General features: G+C 46.8%; 1 protein-coding gene across 3 annotated transcripts in view; it reads left to right on the top strand.

Annotated features, from left to right (window-relative positions):
• Positions 1 to 17,893, top strand: part of EVC2 (EvC ciliary complex subunit 2) — a 526,400-nt gene that overhangs the window by 70,726 nt on the left and 437,781 nt on the right. For all 3 annotated transcript variants that reach the window (XM_078678486.1, XM_078678485.1, XM_078678484.1), the window contains exon 5: positions 16,186 to 16,375. In XM_078678486.1, the coding sequence (XP_078534612.1) occupies positions 16,186 to 16,375 (190 nt within the window). The remainder of the gene's footprint in view (positions 1 to 16,185; positions 16,376 to 17,893) is intronic.

The raw sequence follows: 17,893 nt of genomic DNA, 5'->3' as shown, positions 1-17,893 counted from the left end.
GAAGGGGAAAAAAGGGATAAAGAAACAATAAAGTTACAGCAGTCTGAATCATCAATTCTGAACTGGTTGGGAGCTGCTGGGATTACACTCCTCTCTATCCCAAGAATCCTGCAGGGGAGAGAAGACACGTCATACACACAATACACACTCAATGCGGTGTAGATCAATACGACTATGTGAGTAATATAACTTACAATTTAAACTGCCGCAAGACTCTTCCAGAAGAAAATCACAAAATGTAAAAAAAAAAAGAAAGGTTCACAAGCTTACAATTACTAAGTCAGTGATTGTAAATAGTAATTCACTGTTCTTGTGTGGACGTTGACTCACACCCAATTTTGAACTTGTATGTAACAAGAAGACCTCCTTGTATTAGTATGCGTTGGTCTAAAGATCATAAGACCTGCTGAACATATCACAACCTTGTCCTAGGTCAGAATTGGCTGCACGGTACTTCCGTGGTTTTCCTCCCACTCGTACCTCTCCAAATGAAAATGTAACAACCAGCTTCTTCGAGCTGCTGGGCTCTAGGTGGCGTGGTCGCTTCTTATATAAAAATAACCAAAAATAGGAAGTCTCAATGCACACAGCGCTACTACGCGCTTTCAGGGAAACAACCAGGAAGCTCTCCTGCCCAGCGCTCTGTACTTTAAAAGTGGCAGGCTTTCCCTAATCCAGCGCGGCATGCGCTAAACTATTTACTACTCTGGCGTCTTTGTAAGTTAGCTCAGCAACGCTCTTACCGGCAAACACCTTCGCGGCTTCAATTATCCAGCGCGGCTCGGTGCTCCGTGACTCAGCGCGGCGTCCAGTATCCTGTGCGGCAATTGCTCTTCATCAAAGGTCAAAGAACGGATTTCCAAAACAAACTCCTCTGAATACGAGGAATACTCCAGCTCCCTTACCATTACAATGTCAGGTGACAAGCACCTGATTCAGGAAGAGGAGGGGATAAATAGTCAGGACAGAGGAAAGAGAGGAGGAGACTCACTCCCTAGCTTTCTGGGACGTGTAGTCCATCAATCATACCTCATTCATTGCTGTAGGCAATCAGGGGTGGAGTGTGACAGTATCTTCATAGTTGGTTACTTCTGGGCCCAGCTCCCTCTCGCCGTCTTCTTGAAGCTGGACATGTTCCTCGTCACAGAGTGCTGTCCCTTTTGAGCAGTGACCATGGTCCCTTGAATGCCCACAACGGTCCACACTTCTGGCTCGTAGGGCGTCCGGAACGTCTAACCGGGGTGTCGGTCTTTAAGAACTTCCCGGTCTCCCACTCTTAGCTGGGGTTCTTGTGCCCTTCGGGCTTCGCTGGCTTTCCGGTTTGTTGTCTCCCTCCTTGCTTGGACTGCCTCATCGTCCCGCTCCACGGGCACCCACGTCGGGTCCGACGGGATACTGTCTCGTGGGGCCCGCTTGAACAGTAGATGAGCCGGGGCACACTTGGTTGTGCTGTGAGGGGTCTGTCGATACGCACCAAGGAATTTGTCGAGAGCTGTCTCGGCGTCTTCTCCTTCATCCACAGCGATGCGCAGCGCTCGGTTGAGTGTCCGCATCAGATGTTCCACGTCCCCATTTGCTTGTGGCCATAACGGGGGTGATCTTCCGTTGGCGAATCGCCTTATTCTCAAGGTACTCCTGGAAATCTCGGCCCTGGAACGGAGGTCCGTTGTCCGACTTTACCTCTTCAGGCGGCCCCATCATTGCAAAAGTCTTGTCCAGGACCTTCTTCACCTGGGGAAATGCCATTGATGCCACTACTTCGACAATGGGGAACTTCGAGAATGAGTCAACCATGACCAGCATGTGACGCCCATCTGGGAAGCTCCCAAAATCTAGGCTGGTATGTGTCCAGGGGGTCTTGCTCGGTTCTTCAGTGATCACAAGTGCTGGATCTCCTCCGGTGATCGTATGGGCGTGGCACTGCCTCACCATTTCCTCCACAATGAAGTCCATCGCGGGGAACCAGACCTTGTTCTGCAACCTGGCCTTGGTGGCCAACGTGTGCCAGTGTGAGGATCCGTTCCTGCAACCTCTCTGGGACTACTATCAGGTGTCCTCTTAAAACAACTCCTTGTTCCCCCACACTGAGTTCATGGCGGACTTGCCAGAGCTGTTGTCGGGCATGGCTGACTTCGGGCAGGAGGACACGGGCTCCATCCATGAAGCGGGCCCATTCATTGCTTTCCAGCGTCTCTCTCACTCGGGACAGATTGTGGTCTTCCTGGGTGGCCCGTCCAATTTCTTCGAGCGTCATGGCTGTGGGACACGCCCCTTGCGACACTATGTTGACGAAGGCTTCGGTGTTGCATGCATCCACCGACCGGTCTGATGGCATCGTTGACTCTGGGTGACAGGACAGATAATCGGCCGGGTTGTGGGCCCCTGGACGATAGATGACCTTTAAGTTGTACGACTGCAATTGCACTGCCCACCGTTCGATCCTCGGGGGCACCAGCCAGGATGAGCCTGCAAAAAGTGGGATAGGCGGCTTGTGGTCAGTCATCACATGGAACTCCTGGCTGCATAGATACAGGTGGAAATGTTGGCACGCCCACTTGATCGCCAGCGCCTCCCTCCCGATTTGAGAGTACCTGGTCTCCGTGTCGGTGAGGGCCTTGCTAGTGTAGGCGACTGGTTTCCAGACCTCATGTCTGTGTTCCTGAAGGAGGACTGCCCCTAGGCCCACTGGGCTGGCGTCGAAGACCAGTTCTGTGCGCCGCCTTGGATGGAAGTAGGCCATCACCGTCTTGTCTAGCAGTCCTGTTTGATGTCATGGAACGCTTTGTTGGCAGCCGTGCCCACTCCCACTTGTGATCATGGCATGTGAGGACCCGGAGCGGCTCCGACAATGGCAGCGAGGTTGGGAATGAAATGCCTACAATACGTGGCCATGCCGAGTAAACTCCTCACTTCAGTGGGGTTCTTTGGCGTGCTAGCTGCGAGGATGGCCGCGGCCTTCCTAGGGTCCACTAGGAGTCCCTCTCGGGTGAATGTATACCCGAAGAAGTCAACTGTCTCTTGATAAAACGAGCACTTGGACTTGTGCCGGGTCAACCCACAGTCTGCTTGTATCTTCAGAGTGGCTGGGAGATGGTTGTGGTGTTCCTCTAGCATGTTTGAGAATACTAGTATGTCATCACTAAGGTTGATCACATCTTTCAGCCCCTACAGTGCTTCACTGATGGCATTTTGGAAGACTTCAGCTGCTGACGACACTTGAAGCTGAGCCTCTTGTACCTTCGGAGGCCCATGTGCGTCGAGAAGGTGGTGATATACCTGTTCTCGGGCTCCAGTTACAGCAGATGGTAGCCGGCGTTCAGATCTAGCTTGGAGAACCACTTGGCTCCGTTTAGGTCTGCCACTATGTCGTCCATTGTGGGAGTGATGTGACGTTCTCTCTTTACAGCGGAATTAGGCAGCCTCATGTCGATGCAGAGCCGGATGTCTCAGGGTTGCTTGGGTTTGGGAGCCACCAGCGGGGACACCTATGGAGTTGGGCCAGAGATTTTTTCAATCACGTCGAGATCTTTGAGCTTTTTTCAGCTCTTCCTCAACTTGCGGGCGAAGGTTAAACTGCACCCGCCGGTACCTGAGGGCCACTGGTCTTACCGAGGGGTCAATATGGAGCTTCAATTTCTTGCCCATGAGCTTACCAAATCCTTTGAAGAGAGCCGGGAATTCCTTCAGCATCGCTTCAGCATGGGAGTCATGAATCTGGTTGGTGTGTGGCAGCTGAGCAGAGTCCCTTTTCTTCCCTCGGTGATGTTGGAACCTAGTCTCAGTGGAGTAGTTTCTGCTCTGGACTGTGGCCTGAATGACTCCACGGAGAGGAAGCGGATCAGTCCATCCATACATATAGATCCGAGCCGTGGAAGGTTCAAGCAGGGGTTAAGGTGACAGGCGGTCGTACTGCTCTGAGTCCATCACATTGAGACGCACCAATGTCAATGAGGGCTTGTATGTCAGTGCCTTCGACTGAAACGGAGCACATGGGAGGTGGCCTTCAGTGACGGTCCGTTCGGCTGATGTACAACACCACAAGCACTTCCTCGTCCTCCTCTTCATACATCGGGCGTCGTTCCTGCGGCTGGTTCTCTGCTGTCGATGGCGGATCGTCGAGAGAGATCTGGCGAACGCGTTGTGGCATGCTTCTGGGCCTTGATCACGTTTGTCTCAACCACCCGCGCGGCATACCTTGGCGTAGTGACTCAGCTTGCCACAGCAGGAGCATGTCTTCCCTTTCTCCCCGCAGTCGGCCGTCGCTGGGTGGTTTTCTCCACAGTATCCACACGGTCCACCTGGTGGCAGCCTGAGCGCTTGGCGAGCAGCGGTGCCTGGGCGCATGTGAGGCGGCAATCGGTGTGTGCAGGGCGGCTTCCATTTCCTCCACTCGGATGTCCGACAGCTCGTGGGAGCGGACCAGGAACAGGATCTCATCCAGCGAGATTCCTGGTTGATGAAGGATCAGCTTCCGCAGGAGTTTGGAGCGGCAACACAGGATGATTTGGTCTCATATCTCCTCCCGTTGGTCAGTGAACGGGGCATGTGCTGGCCAGCCGGCGTAGCCGTGCATAGAACATGTGGACAGAATCCGAGTCCATCTGCCACGCCCTCTTGAACTTCTCAGTCGGGGTTGAGTTGGCGGTCAAAGTGCCTGTTGAGCGCAGCAACCGCCGCCTCATAGTCATTGCCATTTCCTGTGTTGGGGAGCGTCTCGAAGAGGTCATAAATTTCCGCGCCTCCATAGTAGATGAGAAGCGACCGTTTCACGGTGCCATCAGTTTCCCTTGTCCCTTTGAAGTAGTGGTTGAGCCGTCCAACCCATGCTTCCCATCTCGGTGCAGCTGTGGCTGGGTCAGAGGCTACACTAAAGGGGGTAGAGGCGCAACCTCCATGTGGCTGTATCCTGGGGGAGGCGCATTGGCACCCCCGCCTGGATCGTTTCCTCCTCCGAATCGGTATTTGCTATTGAATCCTATGGGCCTTGAAGCCCATAGGATTCAATAGCAAATACCGATTCGGTATTTACCGAATCGCTAAAAATACCGAATTGCTAAGGGGGACAGGGCGTCACTTTGACACCCTGTTGCACCCCTGTAACTGGCTTGTGCGCCATGTGGCACACAGACATGCCCTTAGGGCATGTCTGTGTGCCACATGGCACAGGTGTACATGCACAGATGTGCATGTACACAGGGATTCGGTATTTACCATGCAATTGTATTACATGGTAAATACCGAATCCTGAAAGGCCTGAAGCACTGTTCAAAGTGCTACCTACATCTGAAAATACAGATTCGGTAATTTTACCGATTGGTAAATTTACCGAATCGGTAAAATTTACAGAATCGGTAAATTTACCGATTCTGTAATTTTACCAATTCGGTAAAATTACTGATTCGGTAAAATTACAGAATCTGTATGTTTTTTGAGCCCCTACATCTCCATAGCCCAATACCGGTCGGAAACGGCAGAAAATCTGTATTTTCGGCCGTTTCCAACCGGTATTGGGCTACCTACATCTGGCCCTTAGTCCGTTAAAGAGTATTAATTAAATAGCTTTCGGATTGCCTCTCCGTTTTTCACTTTGTAAAGTCGTTTACAAAAGCAAACCGATGCAATCTGTTATTTTAAGATTCATCTTGAAGAGGTAAGACTCGCTTTCATGTACCTCTAACCTTATTTGTGCAAGTTGGCACCTAACAGTATCCAGAAGTGAATCATGCATCAGTGGGCAATGAACATATACAAAGATGCCGCCTGCAAGATGGCCACTTTGGCCTGAATTATTTTGTCAACGGAAAACGTGTATGTAAAGCCTTTCATAAAAAGCAGAGTTAAATCATCTCAATGTCTGACCTCTTGAATTGCTACTGTGCAAAAGTTCACGTTTAGAGCGACATTGCACCATAGTTTTGAAAAGAAAAGAGACGCAACATTTCCACATGAAATCTATTTCGTGGCAGTGGTTTGAGGAGGCGCCCGAGCCTTGAAAACAATTCAATTCAGCTCTTTGACCCGCATCCTTTCTTCTAAAAATATGCACACAACAAACTTGTAGTATGATAAAGTTTCCCCCAAAAAACGAATGACTTTTTCAAAACTATGCAAGGACTCATCACTACGCACTGACACTCCTATCACCCTAAAAGGCTCAGTTAAAATCATTAGTGTCTAATGTTAAAAGTTACCATTTAAGAAGAATGATTCAAGCAAATGACAAAGTAGATACACGGGCTCATGCAGAGACTATGCAGCTTAAACTAGATGTCCAGACTGACCCCGACATCCATCCATGATTTTAAACGGCCCTAAATGGGCCTATATAAGTTAGAAATGCACGCCTGGGCCTTACCTTTGAACTGCCTGATTCCCGGACCTGAAGTCCCGAGTTCACAATTTAGTAGTCCTACTGTCCAAGTACTCCGGATAGCAACCTGTTCAGATTTAGACTGCCTCGGACCCTCGGCTCCAAAAAACATGCTGTCCGACTCCAAATTGATGAAGACACTCTCGGGATGCAGTCTCAGGTTGAGTCTGCACAGACTCGATTCCTCGGCTTCCCGCCTGCCACACCACTTTCCCAACTCGTCACAGGGTGGGTCCCACCACACCCTGTAACGAGTTGGGAAAGGGGTGGGTGACAAGCTCTCCACTCTCTGATTGACGTGGAGGGTTAGCTATATCGGGCTTGGACTGAAAACGCCCGGGGCTAACTTTACCTCCACGCCATCAGGGGGTGGAGACTGTGCCTTGAAGCAGGTCTTTGCCGAGCTGATGACCTCACATGTTTCATAGCTGCCAAGGTTTCAGATTGCTTATGTGTGACATTTTCATCATTTCAGTGTATTTATGAGTGACATTCAACGACTATGAGTGACACTTTCTCGGGATCAAAATAAAGCAATGAAGACAAGGGAAACGTATAAATATCAGAAATTACACTAATTTGAGCAACGAGAAATTCTAAGATCATCTTAAAACTGCCGCAAAATGCCAGAAATAGAAGGCCTCTAACTTCACAGAAGGTCCTCGTTAGTGATAAATGAATGCCAAATTACGGGTTTACTGAAGTAAATGAGCTTGTGAAGAAGTGCACCACAGCTGCAGACTCCGGACCCCAACCATGGTCTCTTGGGCCTCTCTCCTGAGCATGAAGAGCAAACCCTGTAATCTCAAGAGTGTGGAAAAAGAAGTCACTATGGGTTACTTGCACCGACCTAGCTAACACTCTGCTGTCACATTCCAATCTTCGTTTGTGGCACTCCTGTCCATGTTTGTTTTCTCTACAATTCAAGAACTGCTGCACAAACACCTCTACCAGCAGTGAAAAATCACAGACGAGTTAAGTTACACACAAAGGAGAAGAAAAGAGGGACAGGAAGTGGAAACACAATGGAAAGAGACAGAAGGAAATAGAAGAGTGAGCGCAGCAAGGAGTGGCAGAAAAATATAATAAGGTATATGAAATTAGTGTAGGAAAGGGCAGAGCTTGAAAAAGGCAGCAAATAAAAAGGGAAAGGGCAAAACAGCATGAATTAAAAGACAATTACAGATAAATAGACCAAGGCTGAGAGATTGAAAAAGATGATGCCAAAGGTTAAACAAAGGGAACAGAGATAGAGAACAGAACATAATAGCACAATTAAAAGATCATAAAGAGAGACACATCAAATACAATGAAAAGACATGATATGAGTGATTGCAGCCATAAAGTAATCACATATAAATGAGAGAAAAGGGAAACGAATGAACATAGCAAGTTACAAAATATAAAGTAATGTCACACATTCTAATACTAGCCAGAGGGTTCAGTTGAGTACTTACGACAGGGATTTTTGTGCAACTCTGAGATGCAAGGCCATAGGGCCTGCAAATCACAGGTTTTAATGCCAACCAAAGTGTTCAGTGGGGTAATGTACCTAGGGCAGATATTTGTGAATAACTCTGGGCCCAATCACAGTGAGAGAGACAAAACTGCCCAGCCTATGCCTCGCCCCTGTTGCACATCCTGCTCACAGAGGGATGTCCTATCAATCTTGCCTACCACATCCGACGGAGTCCGTCTCAATGGACTCCACTACAACCTGTGGCAGATCCTTAAACCTTGTCACTGCTCTTTATTCAGGGTTGTGGTTTAAAAATGCTGACACATTCACACATGTACTAGCGCTGCTGCTCGTCTCTTTCTAGTTCCCAAAAAGGTGCGGATCCTAATGCAAACTTGTATTATTATGTCTTCTGCACAGTCCTTACACATTTGTTTACTGTGCCAAGCAGTCCGCTCTACCTGCTTTGTGAACATTGCAGCACACCACCGGCCACGACCGACGGCGAGGACTCCCACTGTGGCACTCGATTTAAGTTGCCCGCCTTTACTTCCAGTACTTCCTCCGGACGTGACGGCATGTAAGAGTCACATTGGGATTATAAAATCACCTTGGCGCCCTGTGAGTAAACCTGGCTGTGTCAGCCAGTTACAGCGTCGTGCTGAGAGGGCAGCCCCGCCCCCCCCTAATTAATTGTTTGCAGTGAGTGTCTGTAAAATTTAAATGTGGCGGGCAGGAAATTACAGCGCCAGCCTGGAGCCAGCACCAAGGATTGTTTGTTACATTGTAGCTGCGCTCTCACACAGTCCGGCACGAGCTGAGATAAGGATTAGAACCTACATGATTAGAATTAACCTGAGCAGCTGCTGGCACTGGCTGCAGCACGCTCTCGGACGGGACTCGGAGCAGTAGAAGCCATGCACAGGAGCCACCAGTGTCTCGAGCGGCAAAATGCGTGACAATGCATTTCAGTGCGGTGGTGCGGAACACCGCACTGAAATGCGTGAGTGTCACACGTGATGCGCGATACTTGACAGGACTGCATGTTTCAGGGCTGAGAGGTTATCAGCCCGGCAAACACTTAGGCTTTTCTGGGCCCGCAGAGGCGCAAGCAAGCAGAGTCAGTGTCCCGTGACTTTGTCTGTTTACAATCGTCACTGGAGAACGGCAGCAGTGTCGGTAAGTGGCCAGACAGTGCCCGTGTTCTATAAATACTTACACTACATAAAGGGGATATTTTTTAAATTAAAACAAATATGAGCATTGCCATTGCGAAAGAAACAGGCGCAGAGCCCCGACGCCATTGAAGAGAAACCGCCACTGAGTTCAGATTAGGTGTATTACCCCTGGCCATTTTTAAAACCTTGTGGTCAGATTCGTAGCCTTCCCCTTCATGTAACACAGCTAAAACAGAGGTACATATTTTATTTTTATGTATTGCCTACAAAAAAAACAGGCAGACATGGGTTCAATCAATCAATCAATCAGGGTTTTGTAAAGCGTGCTACTCACCTGTGAGGGTCTCAAGGCACTGGGGTGTGGGGGGTGCAGCTTCGGATCAGTCGAAAAGCCAGGTCTTGAGGCTCTTCCTGAAGGTGTGCAGAGTAGGGGAGCGTCTGATTTAAACCACACCTGGATTCAAACTTGCAGTGTCATCTGACAGAATACACCCACCCTCTACCCCCAGCTCCCTCCTGCTCTCCACCTGCCTGCTACAGCACCACAGGAAGTGAGTGGGAGGGTGTCTGCAGCACCCAGTCATGCTCACTGTATGGTGTGATGCTCTTGCCTTAGGGATGGGACTAAGGAAGTATCCTAGATTGTCTGAGAGACATCAGAGAAAAAGATGCACAGATAAAATAGAGCAATTAGTTGAATAAAGCACCATTTGTCCTACAAGTAGGGCGTAGTAGGCTTTAGCAGTTGAAGGAATGAGAGTTGGGGCAAGGGGCTTCACCAGACCTCAGCGTAGAAGTATAAAACCTCGCTAACTTGTTTAATAGAATAAGCCAGCACCTTGTTTATGGCACTACTGGTCATCACCCCACTACCAATGGCCCTAAAACACCCAATTCCTAGTGGCTCTTTCAACGTTTCCCACAGCCCCTCATCTTCAGCTCACATTCCAAATCAGAAGTCTGTTCATCAGAGGTCTCAAACCCTATCCCTCAGCAGCCCTCTTCAGCTCTATCCCAGCTGTCTCAGAAGCTCTGCTTCTTGGGCCCACCAGCTCACCCCCTTCATCAGCATCTCATTTTTCCAGTTCTCAGTCCATCAGCAGCTCCCCATCCCATGGCCTCAGCAACCACCTGCTCCAGATTCCGCAGATTGTTTGTCAGCCCTTCAGGCCCAATGTCCTGGCCTCAGAAGACACCATACCTGGTATCGGTATCAGCAGTCAGTACTACTCATCAGCTGGTCTCCCCGTTTGAGCTATGGACATATTGAGCTCTGGAGCCCTTCCCTCCCTTAGGGTTCATGAGAAGCTCGCTGTCCCTACTTCGCTGGTGCCCCACCCTCCTTGAACTCAGTAGCCTGTCTACCTGTGCCTCAGTCCCCATAGACTTCCTGACCCATTTACATAGGCCTCAAAAGGGGCCATTTCTTGCCCAGGCTGCTACTGTTTCTCAATAGACAATGTGTATCTAAGAGTCTGTGCTGCGTAAACTACAGACTGGGGCCATAACCTTGTTGCCTGTCCTTAGGTATCTGCATGTTACAGCCCTATATCTCAGCACCCTTTGTCTCTGGACCTCAGCTGCACCCAGCTGACTTCAGCTTCAGACCCTGACATGCTCAGGGGGCTCTTAACTTAATAAATCTAGATAACCCATATAGGTTGTTTCATGAATGAGTCTTCCTCCTTCACCTTTATCCAGTTCTAAACTTCCAAAATGTCTAACACACATGCTTTGTTTGAGTTCTGGCCCAGTCAAAATTTGTAATTGTATCAAGATCATTAGCCCCAACATCCTCCTAGAATACACTAGCACTAAATACAAACTAAAATAAAGCCACTGTGCTTTTGCCACATCCCTCTCCATGTTCCAGAGCTCCTCAAACCAGAAACACAGGGACAAAGACCACATCTGGTGGTGGGGTGGTCTGGGCTGATGTTGAGCTCGGTGCTTCAGTATTTGCATTTGTATACTCATAAAGTATAACTTTTTCCCAACAGCACTAAGGTATGATAGGACCTAGCAGGAGACACAGGCAGAGGCTAAAACTACTGTAATGCTAGAAAAAAAATGTCTAGACCTTTCCTAAATTCTTGATAAACTTAACTGTGGAGGGATGAGCTCAGGGCAGGAATGTAAATGGACCGCGCAGGAACGAGGCCCCTGCAGGCCATACCTGTTTGTATGCAGGGGTTGGAGGTTGATTCTTAACACCGGCACTTTCACAAGTTACCATTTTTGTAATTTCAATGGCTTCAATTAAGTAGAGTATGATGATTCCCAGCATCCATAGAGTTGGAATACAAATACAGACTGGCTGCACATGATTGACTTCTTGGAGAAAAATTGAACTTCCTTTGGGAGCGTGGAGGCTAAAGTTTTGTCAGCAGTGACAATTTGAGTCATCTAGGTGGGAAGGGGGGGCAGCAGGTACATAAGTCAATAAGGTTTGTCTGAAAGAGAACACCAGGCACTTCCATCATGAAGAAAGGGGATTTTGTAAGACTTCTGCAATTAAGACTGAAGGACCCTTGACTCCTGCAGGCGCTGTGGAAAAGGAACTGAATACCAGGAGTCACATGGCTGGTTTCCTGTTGCTGCTATAGGGACATAAAATGCAAAAGGGCTCAATGCTGAGAAGAAAACTTAGGTGACTAGTTTTGACTGGACCCTTGGGGGGACCAATGTCAGGAGGAAGATCTGGTGCGTAAATGCCTGCTCTGAGAACCTGGAGGCCGTAGGACTGACTAGGATAGTCTTTCCAAGTAGTACGAAACTTGTGGGACATAGTCAAGGTATGGCGCTCTTCAGATGGACACTTCTTTCAAAGTATCCAGCCTCGAGGAGCTCTGCCCAGCTACAATCTTGCCCTTCTGGATGATTTTGAGAACCAAAAAATTAGACCAAATCTAAACATAATACTTGAGACCTGGTACAGATTCATAGGTGCCACAGAAGTAGTGACTTGATTGACCAAGTACCCCAGTTTTAATCCACTTGGATCTTTTGGAACCAAAACTAAAGGCCTCAGCGAGAGCTCATCGACGAAGAATCCGACTGCTAGGGACCCTCATCCGCTTAAGTATTTTGTACTGCTGTACTAGAGGATTTTCAAAACATCCATTAAAATATTGACTGGTGTAATCCACCAGACGTCCTTTTTCTTCAATATAAGCCTGACATTGTGCTTCGGTCTCAGTTTAATCCTACCATAGACTTTCAATTGGTGCTTTGTAGTTTCTTGACACTTCCTGACTGAAAACTTTAAAAATACAAATGCCTGGCTTCCTTTATTCAACTCACAATTGCTTTGGAAATGTTATTGTGTTCTGTTCTTAATATTAATATCGTTTTCTAGTACTTGAACTTGACACACATTTTTCTGAAGAACTGCCTTCATTTCGGGTCTTGCTTCCAGGAGTTGAGCAAACATTTTCTTGGTTTTCTGGCCTAATCATTGTGTGTTAAATCAATTGGTATTCAAATTTCATCCCAAACTAATAATCCAATTTCAGATTACCTCTTGCCGTAGCTTCAAGACCTATCCAACTAAATTCACTCATTCATTGTATTTATGGATCAGTCATAACAAGTTGAGTCATTTTGTCACTAAATATTCTACTTGTTAAAATCAAAGGCCTCAAGGCAATAGTTGTGTGGTGAAGTCAAAGTGAAGAAGGCCAAGTTGGGAAGAAAGTATATGTTCAGTAGTAAATGATTACATTAAATTCCCTATTTCTAAATCGTTAAATACATCTCGGGACACTCATTGAGATATATTACAGAAGACTCATTGATGTTATCAAGTTTTTTAGCTCGTTAACAAACAGTCATATCAGCTAAAATAGCAGTCATTGAACATTCCCTAAACTACTGGTTTATTTTTACACTTCAGACATAATAACTGTCGAGCTGAATCATACAAATGTCAAAGTTAAACAAAAAGGTCATTACTTCCAACAGTAAAGTACACTGCTTGCAACCTTTTATATTTTAGTTTAAAAGATTCAGGTAAACCACTCTATTTGCAGTAATTTCAAGTCTGTTTTTGACGGAGTGCTTCTAAAAACAAAATTGAATTATATTGTACATTTGAGATCAGAAAAGACACTATATCCAGGCCCTCCGCTCGCCATTCTACCATACTTCTTCTATAATGGTCATAATATTCCAAATTACACTCGTCATCATAAGTCTTAATAAAAAATGTATTCTTCGTCAGTTTGGAGATACACTTAGATAAATGTAGTTTTAGCAGAGCAAAAGAGTAGGCAAAGTGGACTAAAGAAGGAAACATTGACAGGTAGGATAGAATATTGAGCCATTTTTTTTATTTTTTTTTATTGAACCCTTATTTAATAGTAAGTACGATTACAAGGATGGGCCTACAACCATCACGGCTGGCCGCTAAAAGATCAGTCATTGCAAGCATTACGTACAGTGGCAACAAACCAGAACGGGATGTAGTATCAAAACAGCACAGTAGTTATAAGTAAACACAGCAGCTCGGGTCAGGACGGAAAAGGTTCATTTTCAAATAAAGAACTGAAAAATGGTGCAGCACAATTACTCCCATTCTCGCAAAGGTATAAGAATCAGGATATTAAGAACAATGACAATACGGGGGGGGGGGGGGGGCCCATCAGGGGATAAAAGACAAATGGCAGGAGAAATGAAAACACAACCCCCACATGCAAAGAGTCGAAACCCCGCCCCTCCACCCCAGCACCCCGCAAAACACATGGGCAATGGCGACACTGAAAAAGGGAGAAGAAGAAGGAAACTAAAGGGCCATAGAAACAAAAACTAATCTAGTCCCCAACCCGCTACCCCCCACCCTACACACCCGCAGAAGGCCATGGCCTACCCCCCAGCCGCGTGCCCGTCGCCCTAAGAGAACCCGAAATATAGAAGATAGGAAAGGGAAGAAGAAAAGAAAAGAAAACATAAGCGGAGGAGGGCCCATAACTCGCCGCCCGGCCCCGCCCAGTACCCCAACAATACAGAAATCCCACGAAGGAAGCAATACCACAAGGAAAAATGCAAATCACGAGCATAAAAACCCCCTCAATGAAATGTCAGGTGAAGATACCCACTGCATCATTTAACGGCAATAGAGCAAATAAGCCGTAGGCCATCTCATCCCTGGCCCTGTCTGTCAGTGACACAGCCCGAAGCCTTCCCAGTAAGCAATGCGGAGTACAGTATAGAGGGTCCGAACTGGATGAGCGGGCCCGGAAGGGACGAGGCCATAAAAAAGCATAATAATCTAAAACCATCACAATATAGATAGTGAAGATTAGACAATAACAATGCCGGTCCCATAAACTTCCCAAAGCTGGCAAGGACTAGAAACACCCAGGAGATGAAAGTCAAACAATCCGGCCACTGCCGCGATACATCCAGGCCAGTCCAGGGAGGAGAGGGACTCTCCACCTCCAACCGCCAGTCGGAGATGCGTCCCAGGGATAGAGCCACACGAGCAGTCGAGACGAGTCGCACGGGCACAGGAGTCCAGTCACTAGACGGCCCGAAGGGCACTCGAAGGTCCGAGACCTCCTCCATGATGACAGTATCAAGTTCAGCGGCTAACCCCTGAAGTAGAACCGCGGCCTCCACAGACAGCGAAACAAAAATGGCGTTGATCCGTACGCCTAGATCGAGGGCGTAACAATCAATGGTTTCGTGCAAAGTTATTATGGCCTCAAACACATCCCGGGGCGTGAACTCTGTCACGCGTTGCAAGCATTTCGGCCCCATCTCTGGAACAGCCGCCCGGTACGGGGGCGATCTCAGGCTACACCAGGACAACAAGACTTGGGGAGGGGGCAGGAACCAAGCGCCCCCTCCGAGTCCTCGCCACCACACCGCCCCTCGGGGGCCTCCGTCAAGCGGCGCGGGGAGGCACCGCAGGCAGCGGTTCTTCAGGTCAGTGGCTCTCACCGGCAAGGCTCCCCTCCGCCAGCAACAATCGTTGGCGCTGTGGTTGCGGCCGGAGGCCCCGCCTAATCAACGCCCCGGTCTCTCCACCTCGTGGGCCGCAGAACATTCGGGGAGAAATCCCGGGAAAGTCGGCATGCAGGAGCTCCGGGAGCAAACGGTAGGTGCTCGTTATCTTCCTCAATCGAAGTATGCCTCCGTGGGCCAGGATATGTGGCAGGATAGCCGTGTGGGGAAAAAGATATTGAGCCATTTTTGAACTGCTAAGTATAGTCTTTGAAGTTGAGCATTAGAAGTTCTGTTTTGGTAGTGTTTATTCTTAAAAATAATGATCTCATCCAATTTATTTGTAAGGTCCTCATAATGGCCAGAGCAGATACGCTTAGGTTTAGTTGAGAATAATCCACACATTATTGCATTAATACATTTTTGTTCATTAGTTTTGTGCCAAGAGGTCCCATTTGTGGGTTGAATGGATTGCTTGAAATAGATATATTGACTTTCTGTATTTCTTCTGGTTTCTATCGCTTTAACATTGTGGAAGCACATGATATACAGGTTAATGGTCATCGTATTGTTAACAGAGCATATGCTGCAGAAATAAATGCAAATTTATGATTTTTTAATGAAGGCACTCAAAATTATCATGAAGTTCTTACCTCTGGTCAATGTGAAGTACCCCAAAAAATTTAATAAATAAAATGCCTATAAATAGCGACATAAAATATTAATGACGCATAGTAGGATATATGTTGCACTTTTCCGCTGTGCGTATGTAGCATGAACAGATCAGCATAAATAATTCACTTCATCATGTTTAACCATCCGATAATTGGATCAACTACTAGTTCAGCTTCAAAGCAAGCTGAGGTAATCTTTTTCCACCCTCGCTATTTAACTAAAGAAGTGAAGCTACAGTACATCCAGAAGCAAGATTGCTTCTCTTCAGGTGTAACATCAACTTATCTGTTTCTGTGTGGCTGTTTGCCACTATTCTTAACCTTCTTGACTTTGATTTATGAAGTACATCCTAGTCGTCAGTCAGGGAGCAACATCATGATCTGTGAAATGAAAATAAATTGTGAGACATACAGCCTGACAACCTATATGTCCCCCCAGTCTCAAAGATAGCTTCATAGTGTTTCGTAAAATTCCTCCATTGACACCTTTATGCAAGATGATATGTTGGGGAGAGATAATGATATTGAGCACATGTTAATGATCCTTTGTTTATTCAGGTAAATACCCAGAATGATCCACAGACTGCATTTGTGAGCATAAAGACTACTAACAGCAACACACCGCCTTCTGCTTCCAGTGTGTCTGATCTTATTATTCGTGATAACATAGATGGCTTCAATATTACAGGAAGTGATGGCAGTAACATCGGCAATGGATATCAGACCTTCAAAAGAGCAACATTACCAGGTGAAATTGTGATAACTTCTTGTAATTGTACATGTGTGATGTTCTTACTATGGTGAACAGCTTTCAATGGTTAGACAATGGATAGACAAAAAATTGTATCTCCTCATTTTTCTATGGTAATACACATGGATATGATTTACAGAAGTGAATGAAATCTGATTGAACAATAGAATAAAAAATCTCAGTATTCTTATCGTCCAAGCATAACTTGTCTAAACGTTTTATTCAAGAATGTTGAGTTAATCACGTACTGTTGTTTTTTCTTCCGTAAACTGTGACTCTTATCAGGTCTACAGATTTCTTATTTCTGTGCTTCAGTAGGTTCCCAAGTATTCATGTGGAATAGACATTTATTTTATGATTACTCCTTGAAATACAATTTAGATCACTTTTCTTCAGATTTGTGTTGGAAAAAGATAAAAGCATTATTACAGCAATCATACTTTTCTTCAACAAAAAACATTCATATGCAGCTAATTGTGTTTAAGGTCTTTCTGCTAAAGTATAGTGCCTACCAGCCAAAAACAAGGAATGCATTTATTTACCTCTGATTGTCATATGGTGTCTTGTAGTTTCTCTAAGCAGGCTCCACAGTACACCCCCACAAGAGTATGTGTTGTGATTGAACGATGGCACTTGCATGCTGAATCGCTATTTCCAAATAGTAGTACCCACAGTGTGAGATGCCAGAGGCATTTACTCTCAATGGTGGTCTTTATGGTGATGAGAACTTGTAATTCACATTTTCTTGAGTTTGTTACAGATTTAGGTCAAAGCCTACCAGACAGCGCAGCTGTCTTGTCGCTAAAGACTTCTTGGAGACATTCTAAAAGCTGGCTGTGTTGAGGGGTCCATCTGCTCCAGGCATACCTGGAATCGGGAGCGTGGACCCCTCCTATAAGGGTGATCCATGCTGGCACCACCTACAAACGCAATGAAACCAAAACGTCAGCAGGGAGAAGGGGCTGACACTGTACCTCCCATTAGCGAAAGTGAAGACGGGCTCTGTTTTACAGGAGCACCTGGAGGAGACCGGGCAAATAAAAAGGAAGAAAAACTTGGAATGCGTGTTCCCTTTCAACCATGATGACGCAGACCACTATGATGAGCGCCAAAGAAAGAAAATTGATGCCCTGGAGATGACAGCACAAGGCCAAAACCCTGCAAGGCTTGAGGAACTGGTGACAGAAGAATGAGGAGATGTGGAGGAGGCTGTGGGGGGGACACTCAATGAATGAAGTGAGGACAGGTGGATGCTGCCAACCTTTGCCTGCTAGCCGCCACTACTCCGAGTTCTGGCTACTTGGTTGATTGACTTGAGCGAATACTGCTGTGGGCATTACAATACTCTGTCCCTATATTGCACACCTATTTCTCTTTTCTGGCAATAACTTCTTTCTTCATGGTAATTCTAATTTATATTTTTGCCTTTCTCAATTCTTCTGCCCTTGGTGGGCTTCTATTTTTTTTGATGTGATACTCATGAATGCCGGACTAGGAAGAAAAGCGTGATTGACA

The sequence above is a fragment of the Lissotriton helveticus genome, chromosome 2_2 (assembly GCF_964261635.1).
Source record: "Lissotriton helveticus chromosome 2_2, aLisHel1.1, whole genome shotgun sequence".
Lineage (NCBI taxonomy): Eukaryota > Metazoa > Chordata > Amphibia > Caudata > Salamandridae > Lissotriton > Lissotriton helveticus.
Note: the sequence above shows the minus strand (reverse complement) of the source record. Positions and strands in the feature narration are given on the sequence as shown.